This window comes from Puntigrus tetrazona, chromosome 18 (genome assembly GCF_018831695.1).
Source record: "Puntigrus tetrazona isolate hp1 chromosome 18, ASM1883169v1, whole genome shotgun sequence".
NCBI lineage: Eukaryota > Metazoa > Chordata > Actinopteri > Cypriniformes > Cyprinidae > Puntigrus > Puntigrus tetrazona.
Window position 1 is genome coordinate 503,929 of NC_056716.1, and position 19,062 is coordinate 522,990.

At 38.3% G+C, this 19,062-nt stretch overlaps 1 protein-coding gene across 21 annotated transcripts in view; it reads right to left on the reverse strand.

The window, feature by feature from the left end:
• The window catches only part of ryr1b (ryanodine receptor 1b (skeletal)), a 77,249-nt gene that overhangs the window by 35,691 nt on the left and 22,496 nt on the right, over positions 1–19,062 (reverse strand). For all 21 annotated transcript variants that reach the window (XM_043265010.1, XM_043265001.1, XM_043264994.1 and 18 more), the window contains 38 exons: positions 18,841–18,962; positions 18,236–18,422; positions 18,024–18,159; positions 16,850–16,945; positions 16,613–16,731; positions 16,389–16,522; positions 16,052–16,293; positions 15,784–15,976; positions 14,719–14,935; positions 14,526–14,630; positions 14,322–14,425; positions 14,138–14,221; positions 13,899–14,058; positions 13,389–13,536; positions 13,049–13,254; positions 12,705–12,879; positions 11,358–11,566; positions 10,911–11,263; positions 10,494–10,623; positions 10,187–10,347; positions 9,002–9,164; positions 8,813–8,899; positions 8,476–8,702; positions 7,370–7,814; positions 6,722–7,282; positions 6,372–6,572; positions 4,554–4,665; positions 4,229–4,372; positions 3,835–4,108; positions 3,239–3,356; positions 3,011–3,143; positions 2,251–2,345; positions 2,032–2,167; positions 1,767–1,950; positions 1,575–1,686; positions 1,229–1,349; positions 942–1,111; positions 603–823 (listed from right to left, as the gene is read on the reverse strand). In XM_043265010.1, the coding sequence (XP_043120945.1) occupies positions 603–823; positions 942–1,111; positions 1,229–1,349; positions 1,575–1,686; positions 1,767–1,950; positions 2,032–2,167; positions 2,251–2,345; positions 3,011–3,143; positions 3,239–3,356; positions 3,835–4,108; positions 4,229–4,372; positions 4,554–4,665; positions 6,372–6,572; positions 6,722–7,282; positions 7,370–7,814; positions 8,476–8,702; positions 8,813–8,899; positions 9,002–9,164; positions 10,187–10,347; positions 10,494–10,623; positions 10,911–11,263; positions 11,358–11,566; positions 12,705–12,879; positions 13,049–13,254; positions 13,389–13,536; positions 13,899–14,058; positions 14,138–14,221; positions 14,322–14,425; positions 14,526–14,630; positions 14,719–14,935; positions 15,784–15,976; positions 16,052–16,293; positions 16,389–16,522; positions 16,613–16,731; positions 16,850–16,945; positions 18,024–18,159; positions 18,236–18,422; positions 18,841–18,962 (6,785 nt within the window). The remainder of the gene's footprint in view (positions 1–602; positions 824–941; positions 1,112–1,228; positions 1,350–1,574; positions 1,687–1,766; positions 1,951–2,031; positions 2,168–2,250; positions 2,346–3,010; positions 3,144–3,238; positions 3,357–3,834; positions 4,109–4,228; positions 4,373–4,553; positions 4,666–6,371; positions 6,573–6,721; positions 7,283–7,369; positions 7,815–8,475; positions 8,703–8,812; positions 8,900–9,001; positions 9,165–10,186; positions 10,348–10,493; positions 10,624–10,910; positions 11,264–11,357; positions 11,567–12,704; positions 12,880–13,048; positions 13,255–13,388; positions 13,537–13,898; positions 14,059–14,137; positions 14,222–14,321; positions 14,426–14,525; positions 14,631–14,718; positions 14,936–15,783; positions 15,977–16,051; positions 16,294–16,388; positions 16,523–16,612; positions 16,732–16,849; positions 16,946–18,023; positions 18,160–18,235; positions 18,423–18,840; positions 18,963–19,062) is intronic.

Sequence of the window (19,062 nt, forward strand, 5' to 3'; positions counted from 1 at the left end):
CACAAACATTACTTTATTAGCTAAACAATTTTAAAGGGGTCATCGGATTCAAAATGTTGTTTGAACTGCAATGTGTGTTGGCAGTGTGTGTACACAACCAACAATAACCAGACAAATTAGGTATACATTTTTTTACATTTCAGGTATTTTGTTGTTGGATGTAATAACGAACATCCTATATCATTTACTCCTGACATCTGAGCTGCTGACGATGCAGTGGAGTGTGTTTGTTTTTGAACCCCGATATGCCTAAATGCATCTATGTTCGTGCAAATAATTTCTGATTCAGCTTTACCTCCAGAAGAAGCGTTTTTAATTAATTTTGCAAATTGCCTTTCTTAATAATGTGCTAACGTTTACAGTCTCTCTGAGAACTGTGCATCGCCCCATAGAAGGAGAGGGGCGGGGATAGCAGAGCTCATTAGCATTTAAAGAAAAAAACACTGAAATGGCTTGCTGTGAAAAGGGCAATAGGGGTGTTGTTTTCCCATTGAGAAACTTTAACCAAATTATATTACAGACTTCAACTTGAATATGAACTTGGGTAAACGGGCATCTGATAACCTCTTTAAGTAGACATTTCTACATTCGAGTGATCTTACTTGACAAGAGACATAAGGCAGTCCTCAATGACATCTCTCTGGGCCTTGGTAAGTGCACGGCCACGGGACAGTCTGTAGATGGTGTGAAGCATCGAATCGATCATGATGGCGCGGTGGTCTGTGCCAGCGAACAGTGGGGCACACTTTGTGAGCAGAGGAAGCACAGCTGAGCACAGGTAACGGTTTAGTGCCAGAGCCATCTCTGTGGTGCTGAATGCCACCTGGAGGATCACAATTAATATCAGTGTTAAATTCAATACTTACTATTTATATTGTATTATATTATGAAAAGTAAAGATCTGATGATGAAATATTGCAAAAAAAATAATAAAAACTCACCGTATCTAGAGAGGCAGAGGCTCTCATATCGGGCAGGAAGCCCACCTCTAGCACATGCAACAGGAAGTCCTGGTTATCAATGCCATACACTCTGTCCAAGAAAAGCACCATGGAGGCTTTGTGGTCTGGCACGAAACTCGCTGACATTTTTGGCTCAACAATCTGACCATCTATGAGAAAAATGAGAAAAGTATAAAGAAGTATGAGAGCCTGTTTATACCTCTAAAAAAAGAAAAGAAAATAATATTGAAAATAAGAAATGATCACATGGTGACCATTTTGTGTACCTTTGCCAAAGGTAGGGATCTGAACAGGAAGGCTGATGACTCCCACCAGGTCTTCAATGGGTACGAGAGACCTCAAGATGGCTCTGATTCTCAAAGCTTCACCTTTACCTGCTTGGATCAGCTGCGGGTAAAGAACAGGATTAAAAATAAAGACCATATGAAATCTGTACAAATGACCTTCATCTTATATACCATCTTTTATAGAAATAAACATCAAAGAATAGAAATTAACCTATTTTAAATATTATTTTTGCTTAATTTCGATCACCCTTTAGGGGCAAAGGAGGATTCTTTCCAAAACAAAAAATATTGTTTATTGTTGACTTCACAGGGATGTTTTACTTACATGCATCTCAGGAGCACAGCGACCCAGCAAGTCAATGAGAGCAGAGTAAAACGACATGATAGCATTTCCAAGATGTACTCTGTTCTCTTCGTGTTGCTCCTCCCCTCCAAACCTGTGAACCGATCACGACACAAAAATGGAGATAAAATGATAAATTCTTTAAATGAAAAGGAAAATCCAAGCATTCCTTACATGAATCGTCTGTCCTTTTTAGGAGTAGGCCCATCTCTGGCAGGGTCCTCAGAGATCTTAATGGCCTCTTCGATGGCGGCTAACAGACCTGCACCACCCTCTCCTCTCAGAGCGGGGCCGAAGCACTCAGGTCGGCGAATCAACAGACGAACAACCACATTGGCGTTTTCCTCTACGCTCTCACCTGCAGGGGGAGACACAAAGTTTATATATGAATGCCTTCAAACAGAGGGGTTAGAAACAAAATTCCATTTAATGCGCTCACCGTTTACAAACACGGCAAAACGCAGGAAGTCCAGATATCTCTCTCCTCCACCTGGATTCCATCCGATGTCAGGGTAGCCTTTAGACAGAAGCATGGGGCACATTCGAAGGCCGCATCCAGCCAGATACGTCACCACCTGAATGACACAGGAAACCGATGAGTTTTATGCCTACATTATAAAATTATTAGCTACAAAATACAATTTGTTCAGAGCTTTACCATCTCAAGGTCTTGCTCTTGCAGAGCCAGGGCTAGTTCATTGTTGTCGATGCAAGATGCAGCAGCAACATCCAGAGGAGTAGATCCACGCATCCCTAAAAAAGCAACACACACAATTACAAATGATTTAAAACAGAACAAAACAATAAAGAGTAACACTAAATTGTATTATTTTAATATAATTTTTTTTAAAAAGAACTAGATGCATTAAGTATTCACACATTTATGTAACCCCTAACAATACATTTTATATATTTAATATTAGTCAAAAGATTAGCTAACATAAACTAACAATTAACAATATATTTTATTGCAATAGCATTTTTTAATCTTTGTCAATGTTAGTGAATAAAAATGCAATTGTTCATTGGCTATTCATCGTGTCAATTGTAATATCTAATGTCAACAGATACAACTTTGATAAAAAACATGTAAGTAAATGTTAAAATTAACAATAGTTAACATTAAATAAGACTAATGTTGTAGTTATCGTTAATAAACGGATAATTGTAAAGCGTTAATAAAAACAACAATAATCAAGCATCCACATCAAAACACATTTTTTTATCATTCATTAGCTGGAAAAAAATAGTTTGAATCTCATTCCAACAATATCTTTCCTATGTGTTGTATTAATCTGCGGACTTTTGTATTCTCATTCCATTGAGTTATTATCAAAATCGCTCTCATTGATGTGAACAAGCCTAACAATAATAAAAATATGCAATCTATGTCAGTTAAGTTTTACAAAGAGACCGACCCAATCCAATGCCACTGTTCTGCAGCAGGTATGAGAGGTGGTCAAACATGGAGCGCTGGTTCTGACGGCTGATCCTGCAGAAGTAGCACAGGAAGCGACAGCAACTGGTAACCATTTGCGGGAATCTAATTTCCTATAAATAGAAAAAAAAGGTTGTTTCCCTTCACATGGATTTCAATGACAGAGTGAGATCCTTGTCAAGGAATATCAGTTTTATGTTTTTAGTACCTTAGAGTCTCCTCCACCTCCCAGTACATTGACCATAACCTCCATGACCGTCTCATGCATACCTAGAGCTCGCATCAGGTTAGGGTGCTGGTAGAACACCTTGTTGTTCATGATGTTCCTATAAAACAGGAAAGAATATGTTTTAAAATACTACACATGATACAAAATATATAGTGTCTAGCTAAACGTAAAGAATCTAGAGAAGTTCAGGGCATGAGGACAACTAGGTACAGTACAGTTATGGTCAGAAAGATTTTTAAACCAGAGAGATCCTTTAAACTTTCGATTTAAAGAATACTAAAAACAAAGAAGCTCTTTTGCATTGATAACAGGAAGAAATGCTGCATATTTCATCCAATATGAAAACATATTAGAATGATTTCTGAAATATCATGTGACACTGAGGACTGGAATAATGCCAGCTGTGCCATAACAGGAATAAACTGCATTTAAATAAAATATACTGAAATAGAAAATATTCATTTAAAATTTATTTAACATTTAAGAATAAAAAACACAGCCATGGTGCGCATAAGAAGCTTTAATAATAAGAGGCTGAATGAAAGAAAAGAAAAAGACTGGTTATTTATGCCCACCCAATGCTCTGAATCATAAGCCTCTCCTCTTCCGGGCCCATCTGGACGATGAGAAGGGAACGGATCTGTCCCAGGCACTCCAGCAGGTCCATTGTGTCCTGTACGGACACAGCGTTGATGGCATAGGCCTTTGGCAGGGCACGGATCAGCTCTCCCAGAGCGTCATACTGCCGATGAAGAAGACTGAACATGAGCCGCACCAGCTCAGGGTTCTGAATAAAGGACTCCTGTGCCCAGTGGATCATTGTGTGGGATATCAGTTCTTGTAAAGTACCTGAGACGTAAAATGTTCTGGAAATGTTAGACTAACATTTAAAACAGTACAATTTTGAAATAAAAGCGAAAACTGATCTATAATAGCATTCATTTGATGAGGTGAACTACGTTTACTCACTGGGTTTGGGCTCTTCCTCTGGTTCTGGCTCCTCTTCCTCCTTTTTCTTCCTAAAGGTCTTGATCTTCTCCACTAAACTGAGCAGTCTTCCTCTCAGAGATGCCTCTACCTCTTCTTCCTCTGCTTCTTCCTCTACATGGACACCTGAAATTTAAAAAAACAAACAGCAACACATTATTTTTTTTGTGTAGAACTTTTTTGAATCCTCAAACGAAAAAAAAAAAAGTAGTTATGGAGGATTTGATCACAAGATGATTTTGCAGCAGCAGCTGCTTGGTGTTTAGTTGATGTGCCATGATTTTTGTGAGATATTTTGAACACTGACCACAGTGATTCAGCAGCTCATTGTGGAAACTCTGGAGGGTTTCCCGCACTTCCTCTGGCACGGGGCAATCCTCTTCTTCTGGGCCGTGCTTGAAATTAGTCAACAGGAACACCTACATATATGCACACAATCAGTGATTAGTCACCCTGAAAGTAAATAAAACCGTAAGCAAAAAAATGAATAGTTGGGTTACACTGTACTGTTACAGTGTGAATATAAATTTGAGTACTGAGCATGAACTACATGTTCTTACTATTTTGATAGTGTTTGACTTAGGGTTACTTGCATGTAATTATGCATAATTATTTGTTATTATACTGTATATTATATATTTTTTCCGTAACAATAAGTTCAGATTTCTGAACAATTAGCTTCTTGCTCAGATTGGACTTTTAGATTTGAGCAAATTGCAAATGCTTTGGCACACGTGTGAAAACAGTAAGCCTGCAGTTCGCACAACTAACTGCATATGTCTTGTTGATCAAAACCGATGAGTCAATCCTCACTTAGTTTTTCTCACTTGCTAAACAATTTCTGAAACCTTGCTCTATTTCCTGAAACCATCAGTTTTTTTAACCGCTAACAAGCATTGTTCGATACTGAAACTACATTTTCAAAACTGTTCACACAGTCTGCATTACCAACATGAATCTTGACCAAAGGCTTCATTTCACTTTCAAAAGTCACTCAGACCAACAAAACACTTCATATCGGCCTCAAAATCAGCTTGTTTCATCGTAACACTGCGAACAGTTCTCATTCAGATAACACACATTTTGTTCGTAATACAATGATTTAAACAAAACTTTTGTGTTCTCTCTGTGTTGATGTTGGTTTCCTCTGGGCTTCTCTCACAATCAGGAGACATAAAAGACAGAACTGAAGACTGTAAGTGAGTGTGAACATGAAATTGTGTGTGGGACTGGTCATCCTGACCCAGGAAAGGCTTCAGCCTCATGACCTTATGGGACAAGCACTGGGGAAAATGTACAGAATAGACGTATGGATGTTCAGTACTGTGAGGGTTCCTCACACAGTAGAATAAGAATGTGTTTAGAGCTTTGCTGAAAAGTGAGATATGCAAACTGTGTTTTATTATGTGAAATGGTTTAAGGTATTGACAACAGACTAACTAAATGAGGTTTGTTCAACTTGTTCAGCCAATGTGTTTTAGTGATTTAGCAACTGAGAAAAACTGGAACTGGAACTCTTCACAACTTCTCAATCAGTTTTCATGGTATAAGCCATCACATTCAAAATGATCCATTCAGTTACGAAAAATTGGCATTTACACAATGACATTGTTTGTAATGTCTGCTAAATTGGAAAATTACCTACTTTTTGTATATTTGTGGTAACATAAGAAATATAAAGCAAGATTTCACTTTACATGTAATACATCTGTACAAAAATAAATGTACTGTATAACTATAAATGTTCATATACTTTTTTTCTATGTAATATTGCCTATGTATCTATCTATATATTTATTTGTATAAAACCATTTCCGTGGTTGACTGTGAAAAAACCACTAAACATTTTGACGAGTATGGCTCACACAATGGCAAAAATACTTTGGTGGCCATGGCCACGATAACTACGTTTTGAAGCATGAATTACACGTTTTGGGTGAGTAGCTATATTTGCAGACATGCAATAAAGCAAACAGTTGGGACATTTGCGCTCACGGTTAAGAGAATGGTAAGACTGTTTCTAAAAATGTGTCAAAGCTATAGAGAAAAACTGTAATAGTAAGTACATGTAACATGTAGCAAGGACATTTGAAAATAAAGTGTTACCAAAAGTTGTGGAATATACCTGTTCCTGAGGAGGAGAGCGAAACTCTCTGGTCCTTCGAGCGGTCTCTGCAGCAGACATTGTAAATGCTCTCATTAGGTCATTGTATCGTTCACGCTGGTTTGACTGGATCTGCTGTACAAATTTATCAGAGAATGCCAAAATTGCCTCGACTCTGTGTCTGAGCTCACAGTCACAGAAATATTGCAGAAGGGTACACATCTGAAAGAGAGGGAGAAACACAGAGTCAGTATTACTAAAACATACAAACAAGAGAATACACATAATATACAGTATATATAATAATAATATGAAATTTATATTTAGACAGTAAAAAAGAAAAACAAATAAGTACATAGATAGATACTTGCCTGCAGTTTGACAGACTCTGGCAGCTTCATTTGAAGTAGTCCCTCCTCTGGAGCCTCTTCTTCTTCTTCTTTGGCTTCTTCTCCTACTTCTTCTGCCTCCTTCTCCTCCTCGGCTTTTTCTCCATCCACCTTCTCTCCCTCTTCCTCCTCTACTGCCTTCTCAACCTCTTCTCCTTCTTGTCCCTCCTCCTTTTTCAGAGCTTTTAGCTCCTCATCCTCCTCCTCCTCCTCCCCAACCCCCTCATCCACGGCTTCCTCTTCTCCTTCAGCCGCTTCTTCCTTCTCTTTCAACTCCTCTCCTTCCTCCTTGGGTGCAGCTTCCTCTTCCGGTTCCTCTGTCTCTCCTGCCTCCTCTTTCTTTCCGAACACACTGGGATCGATCATCTTGAGAATGTGCTTGACATCTTCATCGTTGAAGATGCCCATAATGAGGAGGGTGCTGATGAGTTTGAGAATAGGAACGAAGTGAAACTCAACACTGCCCCCAACGGGATCGCGCATGGCCTGGCTGCCGTCGAACACAGCTTCAGTAAGCATGCTTAGAGCCATGGTCTTCAGCTCCTGTAAGACACGAAAGAGTGCATGTTAACAAAGAGGTCACCTGTCTACCAGCAAAAAGTTTTGGAGCTCACTGTATCCTTATCGTACCTGCAAAGGAATTATGGGGCTTATGGTGTAGAGGTCTGGGTCAGTACCCACAAAGTTGATGGGGGAGAAGTGCAGCTTGGGTCTGAGACAGGTCGTGAGACCCACTCCTGGCAGGTCATGGGCCGCCTCTGCATCTGGGAAAAGCGTGATGCTGAGAGTCTCTTGTGTCATGGGAATGATAAACTCACGATTGGTTCCCAAGCGGTTGCGTTTGGCTGACTCCAGGTGGATGCTGATGAGAAGGTCGTAGTAGCCGCTGCGGAGAGGGCCGGGCAGGTAGGTGTTCTCGATAGCGTAGAAGAGCTGCGATTCGTCCACGTGGCTGCAGAGGGCGTGGGCCACACGGTTGTTGCCCAATGCACACACGGCGCAATAAAGCATCAGAGTGTGATAGTGGAACTTCAGTAAATCATGACGCTCAGTAAGTTCCAGAATGTCAATACACCTGCATATGGGAGAGAAACACGTTCACTATTTAAAAACACACAACTAGATTAAAAAAAAACTAGCAGGACGAACTTTGATGTTGGCTTGACAAGGTCTGGCCAAAAATAAATATTGAAGGTTTTAATGGTGATGTTATTTTAACAATGTTCTTCCTACTTTTTGGGGCCTTAAATGTGCCAGTGGCATTGCTGTCTATGGAGGGTCAGAAAGCTCTTAGATTCCATCAAAAATATTACAGGTTTGGAATTGCATGAGGGTGAGCAATTAATTAAAATTTTGGGGTGAACTATCCTTTTAATATTAGCTAGTGGTTGAAATAGGTACTGCAGTCCAAACGTATTGGAGAGAGTTGTTCTGTGTGGATGGTAGGCAGTTGCTAAGGTGTACATGGTCATTGTTAAGCAGTTGCTAGGGTGTTGCTATGTAGCTGCTAGGGTTTTCTGTGCCACTGATATGGTGTTGTTTCTAGCTTCTGTGTTGTTCTGGGTGGTTGCAATGTTGATCTCGGTGGTTGGTAGGCAGTTGGTCATTTTTAAGCATTTGCTAGGGTGTTGCTATCTGTTTGCTAAGGTTTCCCAGGCCATTGCAGGGTGCTGTTTCTAGATTCTAGGTGGTTGCAAGGTTGCACACAGATAAATTCTTGTCTCTTTCTTCTGTACCTGTTCTCTTCAGGTATATGCAGAGCCATCATGGTGAGAGGCTCTGTACATTCCACCATCCAGCCGTGCCTCTCGCTCACCCTCCCAACTTTTGGATTCAGGAAGTGGTTGGGCATCCGGCTCCAGATCACGGGGGTCAGCATCTCAACATCCAACCGAGGAGGACACTGGGGTACCGGGTTCTTGCGCTCACTACGGAACATGGCAGCCGAAAGAGGCATGATATTCTATGGGATAGAGAAAAAATGTGAGACATGTAAGTCTATAAATGTTCAGTATAAGTATTTCTAAAAGAACGTTGAGGATTTTAATGCCAGAAGCAGAGGATAGTGCAGACCTTGAGTTTTCCGAGTTCCAGCTGCAGCATGTTCTGGCTAGTCGGCAAAACAAACACAGCTGGAAACAGCTTAGTGTTGGGCTCCACCTGATAGAAGCATATGTACAAATATGAGTTCCAATGAAGATAATGCAGGGACTTTTTGAGTGCAAATACAGTTTCTCCTTTGAAGAGATGACCTTCACTTACCTGGTAAAAAGTGTTGATCTCTTTCCCATTGGCTGTGAAATTCATGAGACCCGTTGCCAGGTCAACCAAGCAACCAATCACCAGATCCTCTTGGCTGAACCTCTGCTGGTTGCTGCTCCCAAACTCTCCTCCCCAAACCATATAGCAGTTACTCCTCTTTATACTGATAAGCAAGCAAAATATTGTAAGCACTCTTGAGTAAGGAATAATCATATTTGTAACTTAATCAAAATGATACAATAAAACAATACCGTAAAAAAGTTTTTGGTCTGTCTTTCTTTCTATTGTCTTTCTATGTAATGATTAATTTTAATTTGAAAGCATATATAAATTGTTATTTTACAATTCTATTTCAAATAAATACTGCTATTTTCAAATAAATGTTGTTTCTTGAGCACCAATGATTTCTGAAAGATTATGTGTCACCTAAGACTGAAGGTATTTCAGATTTGACGTCACAGCAGTAAATTATATTTTATAAAATAAATTAAAATATTAAAATAGAAAATGTATTTTAAATTGTAATGATATTTTACTGCATTTTACTGCACTTCCGATAAAATAAATGCATACTTGGTAAGCATAAGAGACACTAAAAATATTTTTTAGCTAGAATACATTTACATTTTATAGTTTAATAATTGAAATCTTATTCACAGATCATTTTTCATTAAGTATTTTTCTTTCCCTATTTCTAGCAGAGAAAATTTTCATTATTTGTGCTTAAAATAAGAACTCTTTGCCACTGGCACAAGAAAATTCTAAATATATTTTCTTGAAAAAAGACTGAAAGAATAATTAGTTCTCAAATTCATTAGTTCTAAAATACATTTATTCGTTTCAGGCCATTTAGATTTTTATTGAAAATATATATATATTTTATTATTCTTCTATAGTTTTCAATAAAAAATAACACACTGAAAATATTATAAATGTAGGCATTACACTGTAAAATCTCTCTTCTTTTTTTTTTGATTCTGATGGTCGGTGACTGAACTAGGCCACTGGTGCACCGCTCTTACATCACCAAAAATCAATATTCACCTACATCACCTCACTATACCGAACATTTATTTTTAACTAAACGCTTCTCCGCACTGCAGCTCCTTGTATTTGTCCTCATTGGCCCACATTTCAGTAATTTGACATGGCAGATCAGTGAGCTGAATTTTTATATTGTCTCACCTGTCATGTATATTGCCCTTGTCGTCTCCAACAGTCACAGTGACAGTGCGGACCTTAGACAGGTCAAAGTTGAGGTCATACATGTGGAAGTCTGGGGTGACCCAACCCACCCATACCGCACTAGGTTCTTGACCGGCGAAGATACGGACTGAGTAATAGTACTGAACAGTTGAGAAAGGGAGAGAAGCATAAGTTAAAAAACAAGAGTAAAGAGTGTGTTTTTTATATATATATATATATATATATATATATATATATATATATATATATGTATATACACAGACACGATTTTGTAATAAAGACTGACTGTGGTCGTATTGAGGATGATCTCTGGGTCATCACGATCATCAGGCACCACATCCTCAATCAAACGGGGCATAATAGGTGGAGGTGGAGGAGGGGCAATCATAGCCGCCTTTTTAGCTTTAAATAGGAAGCTGAAAGAAAATTGTCAGGGTGTTTTTCGACATTTCACATTTTTGAAATATATTTTACAGTCAGTACAATTGGCATACATTTCAATAATATTTTCAAAACAAAAGAAGTTATTATGAAATTACATATAAAAATGGAGTTAAGTTCTAATGAAGTTAGTTAAATTAATTCTTTTAAAGTATATCATTGCTTATTAAGAACTCTCTTGAATATAATGGTAATGTGTACTTTCCACAAGGGTAAACATAAAAATGTCACCATAAACGTCATAAAACTCCTCAGATCTCACCCTTTCTTCTTTCCTTTCTCGGATGCAGTATCTTTGTCATTTTCCTTAATGCCTGAGATATCTCTGGGCACGGATGGCTCCTTTTCCTTCTCTTCCTGCTCTTTGCGACTTGCTGACTTCTTCAGCACCTCAAAGTCAGAGTCGGGGTCCACCTCCAGCACCTCTTCTTCAGGGATGGTCAGGGTTCGTGTGAGGGGAGTGGTGCCTGCAGGAACCTTGAAGGTCAAGTAGAACTCCACAGGCATGCTCAGTCTGAAGAACAGCATGTCTGTGTTGGCATTTTGGGATCCAAACGTCTTGTGGGTTATTTTAATACAGGGGGCGCTGTCTACGGTTCCATCCACGCGTGAGACCTACAGGTCACATGAGAAAAATAATAAGGTTCCTAAACATTATCTATACCTTTAAACTCAAATAAATGACACAAAAACAGCTTAAATACAGTACCTCAATGTGGTTGTGGTCGGTGGGCACTGGAACATACTGGGGGAGGCTCTTACTGAACCACATTGTGATGTCTCTCTTCATGTTGATGGCGAATGGCTCAAAGCCTTCTTGGAGCCCACAGATGGCGAAGTAGCGTAGGCTGCTAACATTCTGACCCAGGTTAATACGGCCGACCTGAGAAAGACCCAAAGTGCAGACTGGAATAAAACCTGGAGGGAGAAGAACAAAGGGAAGAAGCCGATTTAGTAGAAGTTGAGGGAGGGGTGAATAAAACATTGCAATATTTAAAATTGCAACTGCATATTGCAAAAACTAAACTTTTGATATTAGAATAATAATTGCTTTTTCAGTGTATAGGCAGAAAGATCAGAAAAATCTGAAAGCTCCTGCGATTAAATCCAAATATGTAATTTACTTCAGATTTTTTAACAATAACTGAGATGGATATGAGTGGATAAGAGTGTTGTATAAAAATACTCCAGAAATACCATGAACATGACACACAGTAGCGTTAGCCTTAGGTAAGGATGGTAAGTCAGCTTTCTGGGGAGCATTTGTGGTAGAAAATATATGAAAATGTCACAAAATGTGTAAAACTGCAATAGCATATGATAATATTGTTCTCTGGTAATTTCCACTCTTCTCACAAATTTACAAAGGGGGACAGTGATTTGGACATCAAACCTAATTCTGCATTGCCTCAAGATGATATTTTGACAGAACTTTCAACTGAACTTTCAAAATTGTTATAACTGCAAAGACTTGGTCTTTTTTTTACATAACAAACTTAAAAGTAGTTCACACACACTAAATTTAATGTCTTCTGTAGTCATGAAATGGCCTACTAAGCCACATGTTCACCCTATTTAATGCCAAACAACATTTATTATTACATATCTTGTTCCAAAATTGTCATCAACATCAAAGGTTTCATATTAGATTTTGAGGAAAAACCCAGAGAATAACTTAGTTTTTACTCCTTTTTTTCCTGAAAGGTACAAAGCTAATGAACGCCTTAATGTGTAGCAAAGTATGAAAATTTTTTATGATTTTTTTTTTTATTTTGGAGCCAAAAAAGGGAAAAGAAAAAATGATGAATCCCTTTCTTTACGTAAAAAAAAATTATTTGTGGTAATTAGAAGTTAATTTTTATTAAACAGCTTTTTAAATCCAAGACCATGATCGATCTGTGTCTATATAAACAAACCTTGTGAGACTCATTCAGAAACTAACTACAGACTTTTCATGACCAGCTAAATGACAGAGCTTATTAAACAAAACACATTATCCTTCGAAACAACTCACTGAAACCCCACTGATAAACGGCATTATAGCCCAAATCCTCACCGTCTCCGATCTCTATGTCTTTGAAGGCCATTTCAGAGCCAGAATCGCTGATCAGCATCTCTCCATTAAGAGTGAACATGATGTTCATTTCAGTGAGGTCTATCATGCACCCGACCACATCACCAGACTGCCATTGACGGCCAAATGGCTCATTACCAATGTGCCATCGCTGAGCCTGCAGGAAGAGCAGAGGAAAGTAATTCAGACTTTATTGCAGCTATCCAAAATAGTTTGTCAGCAACTTGCGCGGCACACAAAATGTATTGGCCCAATTAGCCGTTAAGATAGCCTACAGCCTAATACCATATAACACAGCAAAATGAGATTAATATGACACCACTGACCCTGTTTCCATTAAAGACATAGGCCAGCTCATCAGAACCAAGCTCAACGTCAGAGCGGACGTTCGGTCGAGCCCAGCCAACTCTCATTTCTCCTATGGTTACTGCCTCAAACTCAAAGTACCATTTTCCTGAAGTAACAGCATACTGCTTCTCTGCCCTGAAGATACGCACTTTATCTCCACGTGCGTTCTCAACACCATGACCACCTGTGGGGGAAAAGATTAGAGATTAGGCCTGCAAAAACGATACGAATCCCAGCAATCTGAAGTTGTATCTGATTATTTCTTCCATATTTGGGATTCTAACAGTGAAAAGAGATGACATGAGACCAGAGACTCACTGCTCTCCTGATCTGGGGGTTCAATGTTGTATCCGTAGCCAATCAGAGTGCGCACAGCATTGTTCACGCTGTCTCTGTTGGTCTTCTTGGTTCTCTCGTCCAGCAGGTTGTATGGCACCAGACGAGGGTTACGCTTATTCAAAATGTCCTGAGGGTCACAAGGTTAGGAACATGAGTAAGTTTTAAAGGATTATAAACTGAATTCCAGGTTACGAAAATGACAAATTACAAATATTTGATTGTAACTTAAGCAAACAAATTCGTCTTAAGTTAATAAAAGGATTTGCCAACTGATTCTAACTAAATTCTATGAGGTAGTGCATAATATTTCCATAATACAGCCAAACAGAGTATATCATTCATAAAATCTTATAATAATATGTCTATAACAATAAGCTTTGCTTTTTTAAATCAATGAAATTGGGGATGGGCAGAGCAACAATCAATTTTCTCACTCAGAAGCATGTTTTTGTTTTTTTGTGAAAGAGTTAGAATAGTTTTTACATCTACCTGCACAATGCTGTAGGTCCATCCTTGTCTCACTCTGTCACGTGCCCAAACATTATGGCCATTTTCCGCCAGTTTCTCCACCAGCTGGTTCTGATTCGGTGTCAGTTTGACGTGACTGAGGTCCAGAGGAGCAGGTTTGAACCCGCTACTCATCACATAACTGACCAAGAAAAAGAAAAACATGAAAGCTAAACATTATACAAGACAATAAACCTGGGTACGTTTTTTGGGTTTCTTACGTTTTGGGCAATTTAATCTTCCTCAGATTCTCCTCTGCTTTCTCATCTCCCATGCCTACATGGCAGCCCAAAGCTAAGAGGGTTCTGGAGAGGTCAAGGAGAAAAAACTTGTTGAATAAATTGGACGGACAGATGGATGCATAAGCAATGAACTTTAGACATTTGATATTCAACAGACACTCACTTCAAGGTCTCTCCAGACATCTGGAGGTTATAATTCCTCTCGGGTTCTGGAAGACTCTGAAAGTCCACCAGACATGGGTGCAACTTCTTATTATCATCCCTGAACTGAGAGAGAGAGAGCATTTAACTTTAATAATGATCTTGAGTTTGTATATACAGTATGTATTGAGCTTGCTTTGGTTTTTATGCGACAGACGACGCTCACCACTCCATATGTCCAACCCTGCTCAATACGAGTCACAGCCCAGAGCTCATGGATGTTTTCTGCAAGCTTCTCTCTGATCCGTTCCAAATGTGGAGGCAGAACAATCTACATACACAGTACATAAAATGAACACTGAGAATGAAGTGTTTGTTCAAAAGCAACAGTAGAATTGTATGTGGTTAGCTTAGTTTACCTGGGCAGTGTCAACAGGACAGGGAGTGAATGAGGTGTGTGTGAGGGACTGCGTGGGGCCCAGCAGGTTTCTGACTCCATTAAAGTCATGTTTATACTCCTTAATGGGCTCAATGCGCATTCTGTCTTTGGGGAGAAGGGCTTCGTAACATGGTGCGTAACCAGGAGGGGGCAAAAACTTGAAATCCCCATGGCGACCACCCAAAAGGAAGCGAGCTCTGAAAAATTAAATAGAAAAGAGTGTTAAAGTATGTTCTAAAGCTGGGATGCTGGTTTGATCTGGTTTAAGTTGGTCCTTCACTGATCTATGCTGGTCATTTGCTGGTTTAAAGATGGTCCTTTGCTGGTATATGCTGGTCTTAAGCAGGACCGGCATAAACCAGCAAAGGACTAGCTTAAACCAGATCAAACCAGCATCCCAGCTTTAGAACATACTTTAACACCATATCCTGATTTTTTCTACAAGGACAACACATTCATGTTGTCGTGGCAATTTTATAGTGTTGTGCACCAATGGGCCACCATAGTTTTCACTGCCATATGACTCTTCAGAACTAATATTCTGACTTAGCGCTCAAGAAACAAAAAATTTTGTGGAAATATTTTTTTCTGGATTATTTGATGAAGTTCAAAAGAATAGCATACAGAGCAAGTATTTTGAAGCATAATAAGTATTTTGAAGCTTTGTAAATCTTTTTAAGCTCCCTTTTGATCAATTTAATATAACGCTGCTAAATAAAACTATTCATTTATTTAAAAAAAAAATATATATATATATATTAATAATTAATGTGCAAAACTGGGAGCTAGAGATAACTGCTCATAACATTTTAAGTATGGATATTTTCTTACAAAAACACATCAGTTTGATTTAGGAGGCATTTATTAACTCCACAGAGAAATTTTTAATGATGGATGCACTCTGGACTCTGATATAACTCTGATTGGATTCATCTAAAAAGAAGAAAGTCATATGCACCTAGGATGCCTTCAGGATGAGTAATTCATTTGGCAATTTTCATTTTAGGATGAACTACCTTTTGAAGAAAATTATAATGTTAATTACTTCACTCCAGCGGAGAAGCTAATGACGGGAAAGAAGAGGCCGTCTAAATTGAAGTTCTCAAACATTCCCTGGACTGGATGGCCATTGATACGGAAGGAGATACTGGGCACACTCAGATCCAGACAGCAGCTCACAACGTCATCTGCTGCCAGAATGTGCTGGCTGGGCGAAGCCACCTGACGTGACACATGACCTACACATAGCAAAAACATAGTTTAAGGACCACAAACACTCACACTTATAGAATACAAAAGATCAACACACTAACCTGACCACAAGTGAAGTCCATCAAAGCCATAAGAATATAGGTCATCACCCACACCGTTGCCTCCCCAACCCTCTCCTCCTCCTGGGTACGGACTAAAGCCCTCAGTCAGAGCCCAGCCAACACGTAGATGGCTAGCCTGAGCTGTCACAAATGGTTCAACATAGTCTACCATCACCTCGTAGTACCACTTCTTATACTGTGTAGAACCTTCACAAGTCCCCAAGAAGATATTGGGCCTCACGCTACAAGGAGTAAGTCACATTCAAGTAGTTAAAGGGTTTGAAATCTTTTCAATTTATTTTATTTAGCACACCTCCAGGAACAAATGAGATATTACCTTGATACATAGTTAACGATGTTAGTCTGCAGCAGGAGGTCACGGCCCGGAAGCAGATTTTCTGTGATGAGGTTTTGATTGGACCTCACAGCGACACCGTTACACACACACAGAGAACGCAATACATCTAAAACCTGTCCAGACAAAGGCAAAGGACAGTGAGATCTTTAAGTTGCAGAAAAATAATAAACGTTAGCATTATTTAATGACGTTTCCAGTCAGACCTTGTGGTTTCGACCGTGCTTGTCCAATAGAGAAATGATAGACTTGATGTGATTCTCCTGAATGATGTTCAAGACTTCAGGACTTTCAATCAAAACACAATACAGCACTTCTAGAATGCCTGCAGACCAACAGATAGGAAACAAGTATGAGGGTGAGAAGTATGTGGCAAGGTTTAAAGATGAGTCATTTTGTGGCATTTGTTGACTATGTGCTGGAGAAAGGTTTTATAGGTATACCTGAAGAAGCTTCCAGACGATCCAGTTTACTAACCAGCCAGTCAAGGTTATCACAAAACAGAGCACAGTTGGATCGGTTTCCTCTAATCAGTGATGCTGTTAAAACAGAGACACACAGAGTCACAAATATATTCCATCAATGGGATAAAACAAAGAATGGATGGAACAGAAAAATGCATATATTTAATAAAGTATGTTTTTTAGATGCTATTCAATAAATATTTCTTAATGTTTTTGAAGTATTTTATGCTCATTATAGAATGAAAGTAAAAACAGAAATATTCTGAAATATTATTATGACAAATTAAAATGACTATTTTCTATTTTAACATATTGTCCCTGGTAAAAAAATTATATATAAAAAATACAATCATTTTAACAATTATAAGTTTATAGATTTATAAGTTTATACAATTATTATACAATTATAAGTTTTGTTCAAACCTATTAACATATTTACTGACAAATTGCTTGACACGTACTGGTATAAAAAAGAATAATTCAACTTTATTTGAAGGACTACTTGTGCACAATGCACATTTTTTAATATGTGCCTAAAATTCCCCTATTGATCCCCTATCGATGAGAAGTGTATGATTTTTGAATGGTATAGTCTTTAATGGAAGATATTTTACTTATATTATATATAAGTGTACCTGAAGTATACTTGAAATAGTAACTAGCAATAATCAATCAGACATATGTAAATATATATTTAGTTGGACTTCAGCACTGCTTACAAAAGTACAAAATTAGTTGTTTCAATTTAGCAGACTTGAAGTATACCGGTTTAGCATAATAAAAGTACAATTGCAGAGTATTTATTAATAAGTACATACATATTTAAAAGTATTTTTAGCATGAAATATACGTATTTCAAAAAATGTTCACTGATTTATTTTTCACTAGGGTTAAAAAGCAATCATAACCAAAATGAATAACTGAGCACTAATGATAATTGACAGTAATTAAGCACAGATATCTGCATAATAAGGACATAATAAGGATCATGTGACACTGTAGCACAATACATTTCATTTTAAAATAGAAAACAGTGCTTTTAAAATGTAATACTGTAATGTAATAACTTAAAATGTAATAAGTGTTTTACTGTATTTTCGATCAAATAAATTCAGCTTTCGTAAGCATAAGAGACTTATTCATATTCAGTCACCAAGCAGTTCATAGAGCAGGTTGACAATCTCCTTCCAGGATTCAGCAGCTTCCTCTCCGGCAAACTCAGAGAAGTGTGCGGCAGTGTTGTAGACATTCAGGCGGTCGATACACTCCAGCACGATGGTGATCATCCCCTGCAACAGAAAAGAGACATTAAATAAAGGGGATCATGGCTGATTGTCAGGCAGACAGGCACACACACACACACACCTCTTCTTGGAAGAGGTTTTGTCGGTTGCGTAGAGAGCGCAGTTTGGTCTGTTTCTCTTCGTGTTCCAGCTCCTCTTCTGGAGGACGGAAGTAATGAATCAGATCTTGCAAGGACAGTATCACTCCGTCCAATGGCAGGGATACCGGACCGGGGGATTTGTTCTTCCCGCTCAAAGAGTCCAGACCTCTGATGTACAAGAGAGAGAGAGAAGAAGATTAATTATGATTTATTATGTTCAAACAAAAAATACATGTCAAATTAATGATCTTTTAGAAATCATATTAATATTTTGCTTGATAAGAGACTTTATCAGTGTTGAAAACAGTTAATGGCATAATTTTACCTTATTATTCAATTAATTCAATTTGTTATTAATGTCTAATTTTATTCAAAAAGAAACATAAAAACTGCACCAAAATGTTGAAAAGTAAAGCACAATAAAAAGTCATATTGGAAATATTTGTATATTTTTCATTAAACAATAAATGAAACAATAGAATATCACCAAATTCTTATTCTGCCTGTGAAGTATTATACAATATTCAGTGACAGTGTAATATACAGTAAAAATGAACGTTAGATTGTATGTGATGCACAATCATACTTGATAAACTGTGTAAAAAGGCCCGTGGTGCTGTAGATCATACGAGCAGCTTGAGACTCCTCCATCTGAGAGCGAGAGCAGGTCAGGGCATCATCCATATGGCCCTCTTGATGTAATATGGCCTGAGAGAAAGATAAAGACAGAGTTTGGATTAAATGTAAGATCATAAGAAAGACTAGCCATTAGGAGTGTGAGTTGGTATACGGTCATGTGGTTGGCTTC